The 23,364-nt window shown below is 40.5% G+C and overlaps 1 protein-coding gene across 3 annotated transcripts in view; it reads left to right on the top strand.

Moving 5' to 3' along the window:
* EXOC4 (exocyst complex component 4) overlaps positions 1-23,364 on the top strand; it is a 731,450-nt gene that overhangs the window by 100,688 nt on the left and 607,398 nt on the right. For all 3 annotated transcript variants that reach the window (XM_079786328.1, XM_079786329.1, XM_079786330.1), the window contains exon 7: positions 7,546-7,720. In XM_079786328.1, coding sequence (XP_079642454.1) covers positions 7,546-7,720 — 175 coding nt within the window. The remainder of the gene's footprint in view (positions 1-7,545; positions 7,721-23,364) is intronic.

Below are 23,364 nucleotides of genomic sequence, written 5' to 3'. Positions count from 1 at the left end.
CTCCTCCTCCTCCTCCTCCTCCTCCTTCTCCCTCCTCCTCCTCCTCCTCCTCCTCCTCTCCTCCTCCTCCTCCTCCTCCTCTTCCTCTTCCTCCTCCTCCTCCTCCTCCTCACTTCAGCCTTACTCCTCCTCCTCCTCCTTAACCCAGCCTTACTGTTTCATGGATCTCTTCTATTCAGACAGCTTTAGTTGCCAGCCCCAGGCAGAGTTCTTCTAGTACTGCTGCCCTACATTGCTCATCCTTTTACTCTTTCTCTTTTCTGTTAGTCCTCACCCAAGATATTTTTCTGTTGATGTTTAGAGAGAGTGGGAGAGGGAGAGACACAGAGAGAGAAATAGTGATGTGAGAGAGACACTTCCATTGGTTATCTCCCGAATGCACCCTGACCAAGGCCAAGGAGTGAGCCTGCAACCAAGGTACATGCCCTTGATTGGGAATCGAACCTGGACCCCTTCAGTTCACAGGCCGATGCTCTATCCACTGAGCCTAACCGGCTAGGGTAGCTCATTCTTTTACTCTTGATTTGGGCATCCACAAACTTTGACTGAATGCTTTCCCCATTCTGGGCACTGGGCCATGTGTTAGCATAAAGGAAGCATAAAACAGGGACTCTGTCCTCACTTTCTGGCCCAGGCGGCTATGATGTTACTGTTTTGTCACTTTTTGCAGACCACTGTGATCACCTGGTGTTGTTTTGGAGTGGTTATAGGAGCACAGGGGAATAAAGGCACTGGCTCTTATTCTGTGAATTAAGCCTTTTTAAGTTATTAAGTGACAGGACCCCAACTCCACCAAATTCAGTTAAAGAGGCAGTTTCATTGGAATGATACTGGTGTATCTTAAACATAAGCAGGACTTCACTAACAATGCCAATGGATGGCAGAGGTGCAGGTGGGCCGGAAACATCTGGATTGTCTCCTGTATCTGCCTTTATAAATTATCTGTAGATGGTAACTATTAAAGGTACATGTATAACAGTGTAGTATTATTTTGAGTTTGCTGTTTTATTATACTTGCATATCATTTTGCATTTAATGCAATTAACTTGTGATTGGGGAATTTGTGTTTGAGGAACCTGAGAGCTGGAAAAGTCCCTGACTTGTCCTCAGAGTTCTGATGGCAAGTCTCGGTATCTGACCGTCCTCCATACTGGCATTTATTCTACTTGGTGGTCCCAGGATTAATATTTCCTTTCACCACCTGTGATGTTGTATTCATATTATAGCACTAGAGGCCCGATGCATGAAATTCATGCATGGGGGGGGGGGGTTGTCTCTCAGCCAGGCCTGCACCGTCTCCAATCCAGGACCGCTGGCTCCTAACCACTATCCTGCTTGCCTACCTGATCGCCCCTAGCTACCTCTGCCTGCCGGCCTGATCGCGCTTAACTGCCTCTGCCTGCCGGCCTGATTGCCCCTAACTGCCCTCCACTGCCGTCCTGATTGCCCCTAACTGCCCTCCCCTGCCAGCTTGATCTCCCCTAACCGCCTCTGCCTCTGCCCCTGCCACCGTGGCTTTGTCTGGAAGGACGTCTGGAAGATGTCCAGTCTAATTAGCATATTACCCTTTTATTAGTATAGATACTGTTTTCTGACTCTCCAAATAACGTGTGTGTGTGTGTGTGTGTGTGTGTGTGTGTGTGTGTGTGTATGTGTTATTTTCATCAAAAGGTAGAAGTCACAATTAGTTGAAATTCTAATATCTGCCTTAAAGCTCTTAGGCTTATTCCCATAGGAGGTTTTCTCTTATTCAGTTCACTTTAAGGATTCATCCAGTAATTTAATGATTCTGCTTGCTCTATTGCCTTTTAGATCAGTGGTGAAAACCTTGAACCTAACAGGACTTAAGCAACTGAGCTAACTGCACTGTAATGTTTTATTTCTTCTTTTATTTGCTTAACTAGAGGCCCAGTGCATGATTGAATCATGCACGTGTAGGGTCCCCTACACGCTTTTGCTTTTCGCGGTGCAGCTGGGTGCCTGTCCGCTGGTGTACCAGGCCTTTCAGAAGCCTCCGGCTCGGCGGAGGCTTCTGAAAGGCCTGGTGCCAGAGCAGACAGGCACCCAGCTCCCCCACTTTTGATGGTCCGCGGCCTCTGAGGGGGGCTACCCTGCTGTTGAGAGGCGCAGGGGGCGGGACTCCCGCCCCCTGCGCCTCTCAACGGCCGCTGAGGGGGGCTGCCGCGGACACCTGGCTACCCTGCCGTTAAGAGGCACAGCTGGGTGTCTGTGGCAGGCCCCCTCAGCGGCCGCGGATCTGGCCGTTGAGAGGCACAGGGGGCGGGAGTCCCGCCCCCTGTGCCTCTCAACAGCAGGGTAGCCCCGCTCAGTGGCAGCGGATCCGTGCCTCTCGATGGCTGGATAGGCCACCCCGAGTCCCGCCCCCCAGCCTCCTGCCGCCCAATCGTGGGCGTAGCGGAGTGATGGTAATTTACATGTTACTCTATTATTATATAGGATATTTTGTGGTGGGAGTGGTGCAGGGAATGATTTTCATAGCGTTCTGTGTTTTCAGTTCATCCTGAGTGTTCCCAGCTAAAAGTAAAGCCATGTTTTCTCAGTCTGGCCTTGTGTGGGCAGTCGAATGTATATGGATATTAACAGCATATTTCCGTGTATTCCCGGTAGCTTTAAATTGGCCAGACTAGTGCAGATTCATGTTCAGTTTGCGTGAGTCCTAATCTCTCTCGTTCTTTGATGCATTGGAGGTGTCTTCTTACTTCCTGTCTTTCTTTTTTAAGGAGCATATGCTGGCTGCGAAGTGTGTGCTTGACTTCGGTTTCTTTTCCTTGCCGGCCATTCACTTGCCCTCTGCTGAGTTGAGCTTCCAGTGCTGCTCTGAAACCCGCTTGCCGAGGTCCCTGGGAATGGCGGGCTGCCGCCATCTCTTTCCGGTACCTCACTTCGGCAGCCTTTGACTCTGCTGGTACTCTCTTCTCCTTTGTCCTCTAAGTTCTCTTTCCTGGCTTCCTCCTCCCCAGCTACTTCGTAACCACCTTTCCAGTGCTGCTCTTTCAGGAATGCTGGCTCTAAACTTTGCTTTTCTTTTGTCTTACTCTGCACCTTATCCCTGTGTGATCTCATTCTTTCAAATATTTCTTGCTTTTTAAATTTCCAGTATCAGTCTCTCTCCTGAGCTCTGGACTTGCCTATCCAAGTACCTAACTACATAACACCTTAAATGTAACATATCCAGATTTAAGCCCAACATCACTTCTTTCAAATTTCTATCCTAAATTCTCTCTCTCTCTCTCTCTCTCTCTCTCTCTCTCTCTCTCTCTCTCTCTGTAATGTCTTCCCGAGTTGCTTACGCCAGAAACCCAGGCAGAGGGATGCTGACTCCCTCTCTGTAATGTTGTGCCCTCACCTTGACTAGTTCTATTCATTTTCTGCTTTGATCCTTCCAGCAGTTCTGTGAGGCTCCTGGAACAGGTATTAATTAATACTTTGGTTTTACAGATGGAGCCCTTGGAGAAGTTGAGAGGTTTTGTTTCATAATTAAAGGGTTAGGAATGATCAATGCTGGGAAAGAATGTGAATCTTTTGTTTCTTACAGATTACTTACATTAGAAGGAAAAACAAAAACTGAGTGAACTGCCCAGTATCCCGAGGTAGTGGGAATCTGAAGGGGTCAGCTTTCACTGTGCTTCACTTTTTGAGGCATCAGATGGATTCTTTTCTCCGCTGTTCCATGTATTTTCCTTTCACTGTGGGGGGCGGGGGCGGGGGCGGGGGAGAGGGAGAGGGAGAGGGTGTAGGACCCTCACTGCCCTCACTGATGGTTTAAAAAAAAAGAAACATATTGAGGTATAATTCACCTGCTTTACAATTCACTGAAAGTATGCAATTCAGTGGTTTTCAGGTTATTCACAGGATTGTGCAACTATCACCACTGTCTGGTTCTGGAACATTTTTGTCTCCCCACCCAAAACAAATCCCATATGGTTTGGCAGTCAGTTCTCACCCACCCAAGTAACCACTCATATATTTTCTGTCTCTATTAATTTACCCATTCTGGATATTTTACATAAATATAATTATACAATATATAGTTTTCTGTGAGGTTTTTCACAGCATATTTTAAGGTTCATCCATGTTATAGCATTTGTCAATACTTCATTTCCTTTTATAGTCAATCTAGAGGCCCGATGCACTAAATCTGTGCAAGAGTAGGCCTTCACAGTCCTGGCCCCGGTTGCCTCGGCCCTCGTGGTCCTGGCTGCCTCACAGCCCAGCTGCCCTGCCCACTGGTCGTTCCGGAAGGTTGTTCCAGAAGGTCATTCTGCCGTCTGGTCTAATTGGCATATTAGCTCTTTATTATATAGGATGGCTAATGATGTTAAACATCTTTTTGTTTGCTCATTGATCATTTTTTTTTTTTTGAGAAGGTAGATACAAATGCATTGTCCATTTTTAAGTTTGATTATTTGTCTTTTTATTACAAGTTGTAAGAAGTCCTTAGATATTCTAAATACAAATCTTTTATCAGATACTAGAAGCCTGGTGCACGAAATTCGTGCACTCGGTGGGGGAGTGGGGTCCTTCAGCCCGGCCTGCATCCTCTCACAGTCCGGTAGCCCCGTGATTGATCGCCCCGCAGAGGGAGACCCCGCCCACCGGCGACACCTGGGTAGCATGGGTCTCCCTTTTTTGGGGCGATCGCAGAGCCCCCTGGCCGGTGGCCTGGGCCTCCCTCTGCAGGATGATTTTTGGGTGATGGTGGGGGCCCCCCAACCAATCGCATCGCACCCACCTTAGTGGCAGCAGTCAGTGCTGGGTCACTGTGGTGCCTGAGGCGGCGGCAGTCAGTGGTGGGTTGCTGTGGCACCCACGACCCAAGAGCGACCGAGAGGTCAGCATTTCAGCCCGTTTGCCAGTCCCTGCGCACCCAAGCCTGCTGCGCACGCAGCCTGGCGTTCAGTCATCTGTTAGGTCGTTTTGGACATAACGGACGCTGGCTCTTTATATATTAGCATGTGATTTGCAAATATTTTCTCCCATTCTGTGGGTTGTCTCTTACTTTTTTGAGGGTATCGTTTGTAGCACAGTTTTTAATTTTTATATTGGAGCCACAGGTTTTATTACTGTTGCCATGATTGGTGATAATAAGGCAGAGGAGAGCTTCCCTCTCTTTGAAGTGGCTGGATGTTTCAGAGGACGCAGATGTACAGGTGGCAGCTCACCCCTCTCACCTGTCTCTTCTCCCTTATTCTTCCCCATGCAGTGTTCCCGTGCTGTGATGGTCTGTCTTGGCCTTGATCCCTCAGGAGTGACAGAGCTGGCACTTGCCAGCATTCTATCAAGGGATTGCTGCTTCTGTGATGTTCATAGACATTATGGATCTCACTTTTCACCTCACTTCCCTGCAAGGTCTCTTCCACACAGAGCACTGCCCCTGGTGGCTGGGTTGGCCTTGTCCTTGAGTGGCAGCCCCGGTGTGCAGCCACGAGCTTGTGGCCCTGGACAGAGCCAGGCAGCAGCGCCTTCCTTTCAGAGAAGCCCTTCTCTTCAGTGCTTTCTGCTTTATTGCTGCTCCGCAGGCCTATGCCTAGACCTTCATGCCATTGGGAAGGTGGATGCTGTGCCCCAGGCATCTGAATGTCATGGATCAGTATGATTTCAAAAAACGTTGGAGGTTAACATAAGGTTATTAAGTTTTAATTTTGTCCAGTAGGGACATTTGAGAGAAAGGACCAGATTCTCCTGTCAGGAGAGTATAAAAAATACCAAATTAAATATATATTTACCTTTGTGGAAAGCCAATATATGGTTCTATTTTTCTTATTTTTTTACACATACTGAAAAATACGTTATGGTCTGTGGATTGATATTTGGGAACCACAGGCTTACATCGTCAGCATAAATCTTTATTTGAAAAGTGGACCATCCCTTAATAAAGTACTTATTCTGTGTGATGTCAGATACCAGTTTTATACAGATTATGTCTTAAACTTAATGAACTATTTTGGCTATGTTAGACACATCTTCTGTACTTTGTCCCTTTCTCTGCTGATAGCACAGAAGAGAAAGAATAATTGTTTTAGATATGTGTGTGTGTAAATGTGAATTGACCTTTAAAAGATTTTAAAAATCACCATTCAAAAGATAGGATGGCTCTTATTTACAAATACAGTGTATAAATTCTGTATTATGTATATTCTAGATTGGGAGTAGTACATAAATTTTTATTGATTCTGTCTCATCTAAATTAAAATGTCAAATGCATGTTAGGGTTTTATCATAACACAGTTATTGGCCATCACTTTGGCACATTAATTATAATAATTGGGCAGTAAAGAAGCCAGAGGAATAGATAAGATGCTGTATGTTTTGATGAGATTGTAGCCATAACCTCTTATTTATGGTAATGGTATCTTATTAATTGACACTGCTGACAAGCTCTTTTGCTTTCCTTTTCTCCTTTCCAGGTAGGTTTATAAATCTATTTAGGAACTATGAACAGAGAGCCACACAATATACAATAAAAGTCACATTCCAAATTTTCTGTACCTGTTCATGCTATACACATTGAATTCATTCAGCACAATTTGCTGATCCCTGTTAAGTATACAGCGATGTGTGAAGCAGTGCCCACACTGGGAGGCTAGCAGTAGAGAAGGGAGGTAGAGTGTCTGTGTATAAATGACTGGGACCCGCATTGTTTGAGTCACACGTGGGAGCCACACTTGGTTAAGTTCCTTAGTAATGGGATGCAATGCTATATAAGTTGAGAGGAGGGAAGATTCCCAGCCCATATGGTCAGTGAAGCTGAGTCTTATTGGTAGAGGAACCCCTTTGCTTACATGCCACAAAGCTCCGCACTGTCCCTGAACAGACATCTGCATTCTAGAACTAGAGTGAGAGGTAGGTGGCAGATGCACTGACATGGAAATCAATGTTTGTTCTAGTCCCAGCTGCCTTGCAACCCCATTTTGTGTCCTTGAGTATATAAAATTGATTTAATAATATGTGTCCAGCATTTCTCACCATGAAAAATGAGATAATGCGGATGACTAAGCTGCTCCCTGTGGTGAAAGTCAGATTGCTTGGCAGGTGTGTATTTTTTTTCAGGCAACTTACACCGTGCATTTGAATGGTAGTAAGCACAGCTTTCCACGTCTAAAAGGATTAGTATCCTTACCAAAGTGCCCAATTTATTGCTAGGGAATAGCATATTCTGTGTGACATCTGAACTGGCTGAAAAAGTGCCTGAATTCCTTGGAGAAACTGCTTATAAGAATACAGAGCATTACTGTTGTAATCACTAAAATACGTTCAAAATGAAACAAATGTTTATGAAGCTGCTACTGCTGGTTTAGGGACTTGGCAGTTGGTTTTTAAATTTTTACATTATTTCTTTTTTATAGTAGAGAAAACAGGCTTAGATAAGTTTTCAAGTGTCTTAGATCATACAGCTGTTTGAAATCAAACCTACTGAAATGTGCTGTTGGCATGGTCACTAGTTTGTTAGTTTTCTTGCAGGCCAGTGTAACCATCTTGGGTTATATGTTTTAATGTTATTTACTTGTTTGATTTCTTGGCTAGGTTACTTCTGGAGCTGCTGGAGTTGCTGTTTGACAAGTTCAATGCTATAGCCACTGCGCACTCTGTGGTCCTGGGATACCTGCAGGACACCGTCGTGGCCCCACTGCCTCAGCAGGAAGATGTCAAACTGTACGACATGGCAGATGTGTGGGTGAAGATCCAGGATGTGCTCCAGGTAAGTCCTTTTACCAAGGATGCTGTCTCGTCAGAGTAACAGGGTAAGACAACAACACAAAAATCAGCAGCCTAAAACATTCCCTTCGTCATAAGCAGTGAGACAGGACTGTTTCTGTCTGAAGATGATGCTGTTGATCTCATGAACTGCTATCATCTTCAGAGATCTTTCACAAACTTCTTTACCAGACTTTAAAATGAGAAGATGCCAGTACCTAGCAACCAAGGATGTGCAGTATTTGGCTTTTTGTTTTAAGGTACTTTACATCACCGGAATTAGTCATATGTCAAAGTAATCAGTATAAAAATGTTCTTAAACACTATATTATAAACTTATATGTAGCTTAAGTTTATAACCATTTTCCTACAGTTAACTCTTGCATATATTGGGATAAATGACACGTCAAGAGCTTATTTTGAGATGAGAATGAATCTATAAGTATAAATATATCATTTTGATTGATTTGGTTAGGATTGGAGAAATGATATTACTGTTTGGTATGATGCTGCAGAGATGGTATTTAGAAATTTTATTGTATTTTCTCTCCATGCTTCAGGAAAACATATTTGATTTGGCTAGCTGAAAATTTGAAATACAATTAAGAGTCAGCTGAAACAAATTTGACATCGTTAAATAGAAATGTCTTGGTTGAACAGTACCTACTAATATGGAAAAAATTAAGAATATGTAGGGAATTGAAAAATATAACTGTGTAGGAATGAAATTACTTGCATGGCAAATAGGAGTCTTACAGGAATAAATAAATCATGATGGGAAATTGTAGTTATTTTTGACACTATATACATGTTCCTGGTGGGTTGAATGATTAATTCTTGGTTATTCATTCATTAGACATTTTTTTTGGCTTAAGTCTGTGTGCTTTATTGATGGTGTTGTAGAAAGAATATGGATTGCAACTGTATTTCCTGAGTTCCTTTTGCCACTCTGTCAATTACCATATGCTCATAGTAGGTACTTGGTGAATATTTGTGTATTGAATAAAATATCTGTATTGTTCAGAAGCTGATTATTTAATATTTCATAAATTGGTTTGCCTGTCTGAGGTTTGCTAATCTGAGATATAATGCTTAAAGTAAGTTGTGTTAATTAGGCCCTAGAGCAAAACTAAATTTGTAAAATAGATGTATAGGTAAAAAGTTAGTAAAGGGGAAAAAATTGATTAATGAATAAATGCTTGAGTAATCCAAAAGAAAACAGGAGAGGAAGAATAAAAAATAAAGGACAGCCCTAGCTGGTTTGGCTCAGTGGATAGAGCGTCGGCCTGCGGACTGAAGGGTCCTGGGCTCTATTCCAGTCAAGGGCATGTACCTCAGTTGCAGGCTCCTCCCTGGCCCGGGCCCTGGTCAGGGCTCATAGAGGAGGCAACCAATTGATGTGTTTCTCTCACATTGATGTTTCTCTCTGTCTTTCCCTCTCTCTTCAACTCTCTTTAAAAATCAATGGAAAAATATCCTCAGATGAGGATTAAAAAAAAAAATCAAAGAACAAAGCAAAGATAGAATGAATAAAAAACAAATAGCAAGATGTTAGACTTATCCCAATCATATAAATAATTATATTAAATTTAAATGAACTAACCACTTCATTTAAAAAGCAGAGTTTGTCATATGGTTTAAAAACTAAGAACAACAATAACAACAAAAAATAAGACTCAACCATGATATTTATAAAGTGTATTTTATGCCACTTCATTACTTTTTAATTTTTAAATAATTTCAAACTTTTAGAAAGGCTTTAACAATAAGAATAATTCAATAGGCATTCATATACCTTTTTATTCTGATTCAAGTATTGTTAACATTTTGTTGCATTATCAATTGTTTTGTATACGTACATATGTAGATAGGTACATACACAAATTTTTTCCTTTGAATAGTTTGACTATAAGTTGTCAGAATGTCTATATTCTAGTTTTGTTAGTTGACCCAATAATGATCTGCTTGGCATTTTTTACTTGAATTTATTGGGGTGACATTGGTTAATAAAATTAAGTAGGTTTCAGATGTACAATTCTATAATACATCATCCGTATATTGTACTCTGTATTCACCATCCCAAGTCAAGTCTCCTTCTTTCACCATTCCCACCCTCTTTACTCTTTTCTGTATCATCCCCCTTCCCCTCTTGTACTCACTGTACTGATGTCTATATCTATGTGTTAGTGTTTCCCCCCCCCCCCTTAATCCCTTTGCCTTTTTCACCCAGCCCTCCAATCTCCCTCTTCTCTGACAGCTGTCAGTCTATTCTCTCTACCTATGAGTTTGTTTCTTAGTTTAGTTTGTTCATTAGATTCCACATATAATTGTAATCATATGGTTCTTGTCTTTCTCTGACTGGCTTATTTCAGTTTTTTCTTCTTCTTCAGTAGACAGTCTAGTCTAAGGTTAGATATTGCATTTACTTTTCATGTTTCTTTAGTTTAATTCAAGCTTGAACATTTCCATAGCCTTTCTTTACTTTTTTAACAGTGGCATTTTTGAAGAATATATCTCCATCTTTTAATACAAGTTTCTCATTTCGGGCTCTAGAGATACACTTTAAAAATAAATTCTAGATAGATTAAAAGTATACAAACAGAAAGAGATATGCTATGAAATACTACTAATGATTTTTATTATGGAAACCAATGGAATACATAATATTAAAAGGAATTATTTGTATCATAGTACTTATGGCATTTAAAACCTGAATACAATAGTATGTTATGGACTATGTAATCATACTCTCATAAGGTAACAAAATGCTTTATGAGTAAGTTTTTTTTTTATCTGATGTTTGACTCACTAAGACTAATGTTCTAAATTCAAAACAATGCTTAAATCTTTTAAGATTCTATTTATAATACTATCACAAAGAATTAATTATGGTTATAAACAAAGTAAGATATGCCTTACTTAGCTTTATTTACGTTGGATTTGTCAAATGTATATAATTCCTACATTTTGGAAAACAGAACCCATAATAATCATATTAACAACATTTATAATAAACTGAGGAACTTTAAGTTCTATCAGACATCAACTTGAAATGTAAAAATGATTGAAAATATGTTTCTGCCTTATTAAATGAATTATACTTTTCACACGTGGGTTTTATAGAGTGATTTGGAGATCCTATCTTCATATTATGGATTTATTTATTTATTTAAACAGCTTTATGGAGATGTAATTTACATGCCATAAGATTTATCCATTTAAAGTATAGATTTCAGTGATTCTTAGTATATTTATGGAGTTGTGTAAGCATTACCATGATAGGATTTTAGAATATTTTCATTACCCTAAAAAGAAACCTTGTATCCATTAGCTGAAGTTTTTCTATTCCCCACTTTCTCCCACCCCCAAGTTGTTATGACATTAAAGAGGTTTCAACTGTGAGTTCTGTCTCTCAGTAACTTATACTGCCCAGATCATACACTTGGCAATACTCTTGCCATTTCAGTTAATGCACATGTATACCATTGGCATAAGCTGTATGACAGGTAAAGAACATAAAAGTAAGCTTAGCTAATAATACAAGGTGAGAGGTATAACACAGAAATACCATTTCATTTCATGTATCGTGTTTAATTGGTTCAGGTCAAGGTATGGCAGTGTTCCTTCTCTTCTACCATTTTCCTCCCCCTCTTTCCTATCTACTTTTCTGCTCCCATTTTTTTTTTCTATACATGTTTTAGAACAGCAGTTGTCAACTGGTGGTCCGTGAGGTCTGAAAGGTTGGCGACTGCTGTTTTAGAAGAATGACCTTAATCATGACTTGAGTTACTCTATGGTTGACTGGTTCTTAACTCTTTTTTCTACTCATCTTTGTTATTAATGCACAGATTCAAGAATAAAGCCTTTTTCCCCCTCTTTATTGATTAAGGTATTACATATGTGTCCTTATCCCCCCATTGCTCCCCCACCCTCCCAGTCATGCCTTCACTCCCCTGGTGTCTGTGTCCATTGGTTAGGCTTATATGCATGCATACAAGTCCTTTGGTTGATCTCTCCCTCTTACCCCCACCCTCCCCTACCTTCCCTCTGAGGTTTGACGGTCTGATCAATGCTTCTCTGTCTCTGGATGTGTTTTTGTTCATCAGTTTATGTTGTTCATTATATTCCACAAATGAGTGAGATCATGTGATATTTATCTTTCTCTGACTGGCTTACTTCACTTAGCATAATGCTCTCCAGTTCCATCCATGCTGTTGCAAATGGTAAGAATTCCTTCTTTTTTACCACAGCATAGTATTTCATTGTGTAGATGTACCACAGTTTTTTAATCCACTCATCTGCTGATGGGCACTTAGGCTGTTTCCAAATCTTAGCTATTGTAAATTGTGCTGCTATGAACATAGGGGTGCATATATCCTTTCTGATTGGTGTTTCTATTTTCTTGGGATATATTCCTAGAAGTGGGATTACTGGGTCAAATGGGAGTTCCATATTTAGTTTTTTGAGGAAACTCCATGCTATTCTCCACAGTGGCTGCACCAGTCTGCATTCCCACCAACAGTGCCCGAAGGTTCCTTTTTCTCCGCATCCTTGCCAGCACTAGTCATTTGTTGATTTGTTGTTGATAGCCATTCTGACAGGTGTGCGATGGTACTGCATTGTCGTTTTGATTTGCATCTCTCGGATGATTAGTGACTTTGAGCATATTTTCATATGTCTCTTGACATTTCTTATGTCCTCCTTCGAAAAGTATGTATTTATGTAGGTCCATTGCCCATTTTTTGATTGGGTTATTTATCTTCCTTTTGTTAAGTTGTATGAGTTCTCTGTAAATGTTGGATATTAAACCCTTATTGTTGATAACATTGGCAAATATGTTCTCCCATGTAGTGGGCTTTCTTATTGTTTTGTTGATGGTTTCTTTTGCTGTGAAAAAGCTTTTTATTTTGATATAGTCCCATTTATTTTTTCCTTAGTTTCCATTGCCCTAGGAGCTGTATCGGTGAAGATATTGCTTTGGCATATGTCTGAGATTTTGCTGCCTGTGGATTCAAGAATAAAGCCTTTTTGAACAGAGATTCATCTAAATATTTTAAGTTTATTATGCAATAAAAATTATTTTACAAAATTTAAGTTGTTTTTAGGTTTCTATATTATCAAATTCCCCCCACATTCTTTCAGGTTATAGATTACTGAGTAATATTAGGCTATACACCCATCAATAGACTGGATATGCAATGACACAGACACATAAATGAACTAATGTTGCTGAATGAAAAAAGAGTACTTGGCAAAATGTGTTACATATCTGAGACATGTCGAATGGACTAAGAAAGGTTTTTAAGGTAGATGATGAGCCGATCCTTGGCGGGTTCACACTGGGAGAAAGGATGGCATTCCAGAGAGGTAGAATGACTAAAAAGATGATATTGTTAAGTGGCACAAAGGAGTGAATGTTCAAGGCCATTCAGGAGTAATTAAGAAGAAGAATGGTTCATCGGTGACTGAGAGTTTGTTTTGTGGACAGAAGATACATTGGGATAGGTAGATCTGGGTGTAGGTTGTGGAAGGCCTAGTGCCATCTAAGAGCTTTGTTTCTGAGTATCTTTAGACTAATGGTTTCTGAAGCTGGGTCTGTATAGACTTATCTAGAGAGTGGATTCTGTTGTTTTCTTCTTGTTGTTCTTTTAGCTCCTAAGGTGATTGCAACATGCAGGGTGTCCCCAAAAATGTATATACACTTTAACAGCTGATAGCTCAATTTTGAAAATGAATTGTATTTTAATAAACACTGACTTTATAAATATTCAAAGTGTGTGTATATATTTTTGGGGGGACGCCCTATATTTGCTTGGGATCCTGTAATTGGGAACCATTGTTTTTTGAGTCAGTGGTTCTCAAAAGTATGTTTCCTAAACCAGTAGGATCAGTGTTACCTGGGAACTTATTAAAAATGCAAAATCTTATCTCTACCTCAGACTTAGCAAATCAGAAACTCTGGAAGGGTGGTATACGGGCGGTGTTTTAACAAGCCTGCAAGTGATTTGTGTGCCTGCTGATGTTCGGGGAACTCTGCTTTAAGTATGCTGGACCTTGTAGGGCTTTGCTGGTGTGATGCGATGGAGGAGGATTGACCTGGTAGCTGTGAAAGGAGAGGCTGGAGACTCGGCAGGGAAACTATTTCGTAGGCTAATAGAGAGTCTGTGGGTTATATTACTTGAGGGATTGTCTATTAGTGAAATAAACAAGGCAGGCTTTCATGGAGCATGGTCAAGGAATACAAAGAAGACAGAAAGTGATTTGCAAACCTTTTGGGGAGTCCTTTAGAAAATTTGTAAAACCATGTAATCAACCTATCAGCCTGATTTCCAACATGACATATTTAATGATGGTTTAGTGTTAAATTATTGGGGCCAACTATGTGCTAGATATTAGGGAATAAAGATGAACAAAATATAGTGAGAGAGCTCATCTGGTGAAGTGAGCGGGGCGTTGCAATAGTGTATGCTTCCCCACTAAGGTCAGTGTTAGGGTTCTGGCATGAGTAAGAACACAGGAGAATGTTTGCTAACATGGACGGTTAAGAAAAGGATATTTTTGGTGTCAGTTTCCATGTAGAGTTTTACGCTTAGCGACAATTTGAATTTCTCAGACCTGTTGGTGGAATGCTCTTTAGGTTAAAATATTCCTGGGGAACGAAGCCATTGAGAAGAACAGTAGACACCAGCAATTAGGCATGCACCAGCCTGCATGAAGGTGACAGACCATATGATGCATGGGGTTGCAGGGGTTGAGAGTTTGAATTTCAGTGTTTCTTTGAATGGGAAATATTTCTTGCTGAAAAATTGAAATGTTCTTATGTTTATTAAACTTGAAAAAGGCAAGCATTTTTGCTCTTGTGAAGACTGCAGCAGCTTTCCTTCACTAGCTCCGGGCCGTTCCCTGGCAGGCGGAGTCCATCCTGTGGTCAGAAGGCTCATTTGTCTGCATGTTTGTGTCTGGAGACAGCTTAGTGAGGAGACAAGGCTGTGGTGTCATAGTCACAGGGCGTCAGCGTTTTCTCCTGGTGTCAGCCCTGTGACCACCCACCGTGGCACTCCCTTTTCAGTTTCACACTCTTTTTGAAACTGTGATAATAGAAATACATATTTTTGCCCCTCTGAGCAGCAGCAGCAGCACCTTCCCAAATGTCACCTTCTTGGTGACACACCTGTCATACTGTTGGCTGCACATTTTCAAGTGTATGAGACAGAGGTACACTACACTGAGTGGCCAGATTATTATGATCTCTGAACGCATAATAATCTGGCCACTCAGTGTGTGTGTATATATATATGAGGCTCGGTGCATGAATTCGTGCATAGGTGGGGTCCGGCCAGCCTGGCCAGGGGAAGGGGACATGGGCGGTTGGCCGGCCTGCCTGCTGGTTGAACTCCTGGTCAAGGAGACAATTTGCATATTAGCCTTTTATTATATAGGATATACACTGAGTGGCCAGATTATTATGCGTTCAGAGATCATAATAATCTGACCACTCAGTGTAGAAACACAATATCCCATTTATTGTGGGAATGTGCAAAACAGGCAATAAGAGGACCACTTTGAATAAAGTCATAAACAAGGCACAATCACAAGATTTTGTGATTCGGAAAAACATTTCATTTTTTTTTTTCATATCTCTTAAAACAAAACTGCCCATTTAGGCATCATTGGCTTAAATGTTTAGTCCCTGGGTGTGATGAACAGTGATCTGCAGATGGAGGCAGGAGGGATACCCCGAACAAGTCACTTCACTTTTTGGTGCCTTGATCTCTTTTCTGGAGACTAACACAGACAGAATGTAAAGTCATTTTACTTTTGTTAACTGCCACCTAAGTGTTTACATAGTGATAACATTAACCTCAGGTAGAGAGAATGTGAAGTTTGCTGTCAGGTAAGAAAAGACACAAATCTTACTGGTACTGAGCCACGACCTCGGGGCGGCGGGCGGAGGGCACTTCAGGGAGACAGACACAGTTTCTAGTTTGAATCCAGCTCTGAAACTTGTTCTTAGGTTTTGTTTCATTTGATATTTTGGCTAGCTGAGGATTCCATACCTTTAAGTAAAACTAGTCCCATATTTCAGGCTAGATAACTTGTGAGACTGTTGCCTTAGCCTTGACAGCTTTTGCATGGCCCGAGTTGTCAGCCAGACCACTGAGTCTCCAGAGAGGTACTCGCTCCTAGAATTTTTGTTCTGCCTTCTCAGTGGACAGTGTGCTGTCCAACACACAGTTAACATTTAAAGTTAAAGTAGAAATCTTCCTGTAAATTGGACTTGGCCTCTGTAGCGCCAGGACTCTCCGAGTTGTTTTATGCTCACTGCCAGTGCTTACAGCAGGCGCTGAGGGCAGCCGAGAGCCCCTGGCTCCCAGGGCAGGTGCAGCAGACGCACAGGTCAGAGCGCCCGGGAGTCCACGCACCATGAAACCTGGGGAAGCATGAACATGTTGGCAAGTTACGAAGATGGAGGATTTCAAGTTTAAAGGAATAGGAGTCACTGAATAGAGATTTGGCTTTTCCAGTTTTAAAATGTCAAAGATTTTGATAAAAGAACTAAAATTGGTTTAAGTCTTTGCAGTTAAGATTAAGGTTATTTCATTTATGTTATTGCAGTGGTTCACATCAGATCTGAATGTTCTGAATATTTTGGTAGTCACAGTCATACTAGTGGTCACTGAGCCACCTCTCTCCCTCCCTCCATCCCTTTCTTCCTTTTCTGTCTCCCTCCTCCCCTCTTTCCTATTTTTAGAGGTAGCTTAGTTTGCTCGTGTGTGTATTGCTTTTACGAAATGGTTGTCGGCAGGAAGCACAAAGAAGCTGTGGTGATTGCTGTTCCTTTGAGGGTGTGCATCTGTTCCTGTTTGTCACTCCAGCGAGGACTGCATGCTGGTAACTGTTAGTTTGCATTGCTCATTATATTCTGTTGTGGAGTACAGTAAAGGTTGGCATATAGAAACGAGGGACATCACTGACATGTGTTTCATACTACGAGTATGCAAAGCTTAATGTAAAAATCGAGTGGAAGTTAAATAGCAGGATATTAATATTTTATGCCCTTGACCTTAAACCTTTAGAGGTGAAAGGTGATGTAGAACCTGCTGTTACAGTATTTCATTTCATCTTAGCCTATAAGATCTGCATTTTTCGAATGAGTTCTGTTCATGAAAGAGGTGCTGACAGAAGAATTTCCGTGGCGCTCTGCTGTGTAGTGCGAGACCCGATGCCGTGGTTAAGAGGTGGCAGGCAGCACCGACGCAGAGGTCAGCGACAGTGCCCTGGGACCTGATAAATCTCATGATTTGCTCTATTTTCAATATGTATGTGATCTGGTTAGTGAAGTCTTCTGGATCCTGTTACACTAGTCATGGCTACTCTTAGTTTTGTTGTATCTTTATCTTAAAACAGGGTGTACAATCAGATTCACCTAGGGAACCCTTACCTACCTTCCGTAGGACTTCATCTGAGTCTAATGCACAAACCGGTTAGGACCTAGAATTAATAGTATTATAGGTTTGGTCATATGAAAGCCAAGAGTTTTAAATGCAGTCTTAAGGGATCTGAGAAATTTACAAAAAGTGAATTTAGTTTAATTTTGAAAATATATCACTATAACATGTTTAGGAGAGTTTCTTTTTCTATGATATATAACAAATAATTTGGCACGTTGAAACTTCATAAAGATGGACAAAAACTTTAATATACACACCTTTTAGAAGGAAAAGAAAAACTAAATGACTGTGCTAAAAGTGATCTCCATTTGCAAATTTTGGTCAACTTTATTTAGGATAGGAACCCAAAGACAGAAAACATAGGTAATTCCTATTTTTGACACTGATAGTTCAGAACATTGACAAATGCATTATTTCACCCAAGATTTTATTTTTGGACAGAAAACAGTTAATGAGAATGTTTATGATGATTTGGTTAAGAAGGGTTTTTTTCTTATGTTGTTTACTATTACTCCACCCCTATTTATTTCTTGTATGAGTTTTTCAAGTTTATATTAATTTATATTTTTTTAACTGAGGGGAAAAACATTTCTTTCTTTTTTAACATGGTCATATAAAAGGACTTTAAGACATATTTTAACCTTGAGGGCATTAAGACAAAGATATAAACCAAGAACAATATAGAGCAGTTTCAGGTCCCATGGAAAATGTTCAATGTGAACACAGTGCTAGATAAGTCATCCACAGAAGAAAGGGGTCCGGATGAGTTATAGGAGCTGGTTTCATGCACAAAGTAGAACGTGGCGCCTTTAATGTGGTTATTATCAAATACATCATAAGACTAGTATTATATAAAGCTTGAGAGAATGGATGTCTTTTGGTTTATTTGTTTGTTTTCTTAGAAAGTATTAACAACAACAAAAAGTAAGACTGAATGATTTTGTGTGACAGGGAGATCTTTGAATAAGAGATTGAGAAGTTTGGACTTGCCCCTTTAGGCAGTGGGCTGTTACTTAATTTTTGGTTTTTCTTTTATTATTGGAAATTCCCAACATGTTCCGGAATACATAGACATGTATAATGAACCCCTATGTACTCACCATCCTACTTCACCAGTTTTAGGAATATCAGTTCATGCTCATGATTCATCTGTGCCCCTGTCATTTTCACTTTCTCTTATTTTGGAAAAATTCTAGTGATTATATTGTTTCACCTATAGTTCAGTATGAATCTCTAAAATATAAGGGCTCTTTAAAAAAAACAACTGTAGCCCAGTCGGCATAGCTCAGTGGTTGAGCATTGACCAATGAACCAGGAGGTCACAGGTTTGATTCTTGGCAACATGCCCAGGTTGCAGTCTCAATCCCTACTGGTGTACAGGAAGCAGCCAATCATGATTCTCTCTCATTGATGTTTCTATCTCTCCCTCTCCCTTCTTCTCTGAAATAAATTAAAATATATATTAAAAACCACACAACTATACCTAAAAATATAAGTCCCTTATTATCAAATATACAGACAGTCAGTGTTCATATTTCCAGTTGTCTCAAATGTTGTGATTGTATATCCTTTACAGTTTGTTTGAATAGGACCCAAATAAAGTTTAAATATTGCAGTTTGGTAAGTTTCTTAAGACCTTTAATCTATAAGTTCCCTTCTATCGCTCTCTCTTTTTTTTTTAACCCTTGTAATTTATTTATTGAAGAAACCAGATAATTTTTTCTGTAGAACTTCCCACATCCTGGCTTTTGTTGATTGCTTTGTCATGGTGTCATTTGCTATTTATTAATGTTCTGTAACTTGGGTCTAGAGGCTTAATAAAATTTAAGTTGATTTTCTTGGGCATGATTACTTTATATATAATGGTAGATATTCTTTTTTGATAGAGGAATAAAATGGTGAAAGGAATGTTTTTAGGATGATTTATCTAGCAGCAGTGTGCAGAATGAATTGGTGGAGGAGGAGATGGATGGAGATAAAACAATAAGAAGCCAAGTTCTATCAATTCAAAAGGGATAGGCTAGATTAAGGCAAGACAGTAAAAAGGAAGAGGACAGATTTTCAAGAAGAGTGAAGGTTAGAAACCTCTTATATTGACTAAGAAATGGAGAGCATAATTCAGGGTGAAGTTTTGAGCCTGAGTGGTTGGGAATTAGGATCAGGAAGATGGTGTTTTGTGCCTGTTAAATTTGAGGTATCGGCAGAATATCCCTGTAGAGTTGTGCTATAAGCAGCTAGAGATTGGGCACAGGAGGCTAGGAGAGAGGTTAGGAGAGGAGAATGAAATTTAGGGGTTGTCTGTACAAATGGACCAGCTCCGAGCTTGTGCGTGTAAAGTGAGGCGAGGACTCTTCCTTACATAGTTCATGAGCTCAGTCAGCTGTCCGTAGGTGCTACCAGGAGCATATTTACAGGCCCTGGAGATCGGAATTCCTTGTAGTGATGCCACAGTTTGCCTTGCTTTGTTTGCTTCTGAAGTTTTTCATCCCATGTGTGTGATGCAGTAGCAAATTTTTGAGCAGCATCCAAATGCTTTTCAGGTCAAGGGCGGTGGCTTTCAGAAGCTGGTGATTCCTTAGGGAAAGGATATGGACAGACAGTTTGAAGAGGAAGTAAAAGCTTGTGTTAACAGGTCAGGAAGTGAGCCTGGGAGGAAGTGAAGAAGCAGAGTAAGCAGGACAAAAGGTATATTGGGCCAGCCATAAGGAAAAGACCTCAGAGTTGATATTTATTTCCCTCTTAACCCCTGTATTAGCCAGCCTGACCTACATCATCACTGAGAATTGGTTAATGAAGCCGGGCCCCAACATTTCTTGCCATCTAGTCCTGTTTGTTCATTCTTACATCAATCAGAACTCCAGGGAAAGCGGTTTAATGGGAAGCCACAAAATTGCATATAGTCTTTTAAAAAGTTCCTTCTAACTTAGGATCTTAAGAAAATGTTATTCAGAGATCTCAAACTCTTAACAGCATCAGATGTACCCACCTATGTTTATGCATACTTTTGCCTAGTTGTAGAAGATTGGACAAAAGAAATGTTTGCTTTCAAACTGTACATATAACGCAATCAAATGTTGAAAAAAGGTGATGGACACTTCTTCATAGGGGAATTGTCTTCAAAATAGTTTCAATTTTGTGTATCCTTAACAAGATTATATAGCAGCTTTTATAGCATTCAAAGGTGCATTTTTTTTTTTTTTAGTAGTTCTGGGCTTTCTAGAAGTGTTTGTTGGTGTTACCAAAAAGTTGTGTCACACTACTGAGTGGCTCCAACCTTGTTGATTAAGTACCTAAAAGTTTTGAAGGATTTTGAAAACCTAAAGTGAACAATGACAACGACATTCCCCGCTTTAGATATGATTGCATCTAAGGGAGATAAGGGCTGCCGCCAAGTGAACACACACAACAGATGATGGAAACTCAGCACGACGTAGCCAGTCTCACGGGGGTAATAAATGACAGCACACTAGATATGTGTTAGCAACGTGATATGGCAATGAAGAAGGCCAGCACTATTTTTGGCTGCAATGCACAAAACAGCATCTCATCACGGAGCTGGATTGATCATCGCTGTCTACCCGCTCTGGTGAGGCGGCGTCCGGGAGGCTGCCTGGAGAGCTGGGCACTTGTGCACTGAAATGACAGACACACGGTGGGAGTCCAAGCAGAGCATCTGTAGTGACTAAGGGCTTCAGATGAGGCAGGTTTTGGAAAAGCTGGCATGTTTAGGAATGAGCATGGAGAGTGAAGAGATGCTAACCTTTTCAGAGATAGTAGGATGATATTGAAGAATAGCGTCACTGTGAAGGCAGTCACTCGGAAGAGAGTTATGACTCCTCAAGAGCTGGAGATGGTTTTGTAAAGAGCACCTTTGAGGGGTTAGGGAAGCATTTTCACAGGTTCAGATATTCGAAAAGGGGCTCCAGAGCAAAATTAAGCAAGTACTTGCTATTGTCAACTATGGTTTGTTTGTTTGTTCTTTTTCTATTAAATTTTTTGGGGTGACATTGGTTAATAAGATTATATAGGATTCAAGTGTACATTTCTATGGTACAGTATCTGTATATTGCATTGTGTGCTTACTACCCAAAGTCAAATCATCTTCTGTTACCATATATTTGACCCCCCCTTTACTGTCCCCACCTCCTGCCCTCTGGTAACCACCATACTGTTGTCTGTGTTTGTGAGTTTCAGTTTTATATCCCCAAAGAGTGAAATCATATGGTTCTTAGTTTTTCCTGACTGACTTGTTTTACTTAGCATGATATTTTCAAGGTCCGTCCATGTTGTCGCAGATCTTTTCTTATGATTGAGTAGTATTCCATTGTATATGTACAACATCTTTATTCAGTCGTCTATCAAAAGACACTTTGGCTGTCTCCATGTTTTGGTCACCTTGAATAATGCTGCAATGAACATTGGTGTGCATATAGCAATATCTTTTTGAAGAAATGTTTTCAAATTTTTCGGGTAGATACCCAGAACAGGGGTTGCTGGCTCATATGGTAACTCTATTCTTAATATTTTGAGGAAACTCCATACTGTTTCCTTCAGTGGCTGTACCAGTTTACATTCCCACCAGCAGTGATTGACGGTTCCTTTTTCTCCACAACCTTTCCACCACTAGTTATTACTTGTCTTGCTGATAGTAGCCATTCTGACAGGTGTGAGGTGATATCTCATTGTAGTTTTGATTTGCATTTCCCTCACAGCTAGTGAAGTTGAGCATCTTTTCATATATCTTTGCTATTTTTATGTCTTCTTGGGAGAAGTGTCTATTTAGGGCCTCCGCCCATTTATTTAATTGGATTGTGTGTTTGGTGTTGAGTTCTTTATATATTTTGGATATTAATCCCTTGTCAAAGCTGTTATTTGCAAATATCTTCTCCCATTTGGTTGGTTGCCTTTTTGTTTTGTTGTTGGTTTCTTTTGCTGTGCAGAAGCTTTTATTTTTTGTAAAAAATTTTTTTAAAATTGATTTTAGAAAGGAAGGGAGAGAGAGAGAGAAGCTTCAATGATGAGAGAGAATCACTGATTGGCTGCCTCCTGCACACCCGCTACTAGGGATCTAGCCCACAACCTGGGCATGTGCCCCGAACTGTGATCTCCTGGTTCATAGGTTGAGGCTTAACCACCATGTCATCCTGGCTGGGCCAGAAACTTTTTAGTTTTATATAGTTTAATTAATTATTTTTTTTGCCTTTACTTCCCTTGCTTTTATTATCAAATTCATACAATCTTCTCTAAGACCAAGGTCCCTAAGTTTAGTACCTATGTTTTCTTATATGTAATTTATTGTTTCAGGTCTTATATTTCGATTTTTCATCCATTTTGAATTAATTTTTGTACCATTCTTTTGTATGTGGCTTTCCAGTTTTTCCAGCACCATTTATTGGAAAGGCTTTCTTTTCTCCATTGTATGTTTTTGGCTCCTTTGTAAAAATTATTTGGCCATGTATGTATGGTTTTATTTCTGGCTACCAGTTCTGTTCCATTGGTCTGTGTGTCTGTTTTTCTGCCAATACCATGCTTTTTTTTGGTTTTGTTAATCCTCACCGGAGGATATTTTTAGAGAGAATGGAAGGGAGGGGGAGAGACAGGGAGAGAAACACATCGACTGATTGCCACCTGCATGCCTCCTGACGGGGCCAGGGATCGAGGTTGCAACTGAGGTATACATGCCCTTGACTGGAATAAAATCCATAACCCTTCATTCCACGGGCCCACACTCTAACCACTGGGCAAAACGGGCTAGGCCAATACCATGCTGTTTAGATTGTCGATGCTTTGTAGTACCATTTGCAGTCAGGCGCTGTGAAACCTCCAGCTTCCTTCCCCGCCCACCCCCCCGCCCCGCTCCCCTCAGGATTGCTTTGGCTATTTGGGGTCTTTTGTGGTTTCATAAAAATCTGATGATGTTTTGTTCTATTTTTTTTTTTAATGTCATTGGTCCACTGTGTTTTTATCAAGGGATCAACAAGTATGGCAATGCCTGCTATACTGGGAAAAGGAATACAAAATAATAATTGATAATGTTGGTCAAGTGCTTTTGATTGGAAATTCAAAGCAAATGTTAAATTTGGAAACAATGGGTTGAAGCCTTACAGTACTTTTTAAAAAGTCAAATATGAAATTAAGGAACTATTTCCTTTCCACAATAGTATAGGTGGGCACAGCAGGGAGAAATTAAATGCAG

This window comes from Cnephaeus nilssonii (assembly GCF_951640355.1).
Source record: "Cnephaeus nilssonii genome assembly, chromosome: 12".
NCBI classification, from domain to species: domain Eukaryota; kingdom Metazoa; phylum Chordata; class Mammalia; order Chiroptera; family Vespertilionidae; genus Cnephaeus; species Cnephaeus nilssonii.
This window is presented reverse-complemented; position numbering and strand designations above follow the sequence as displayed.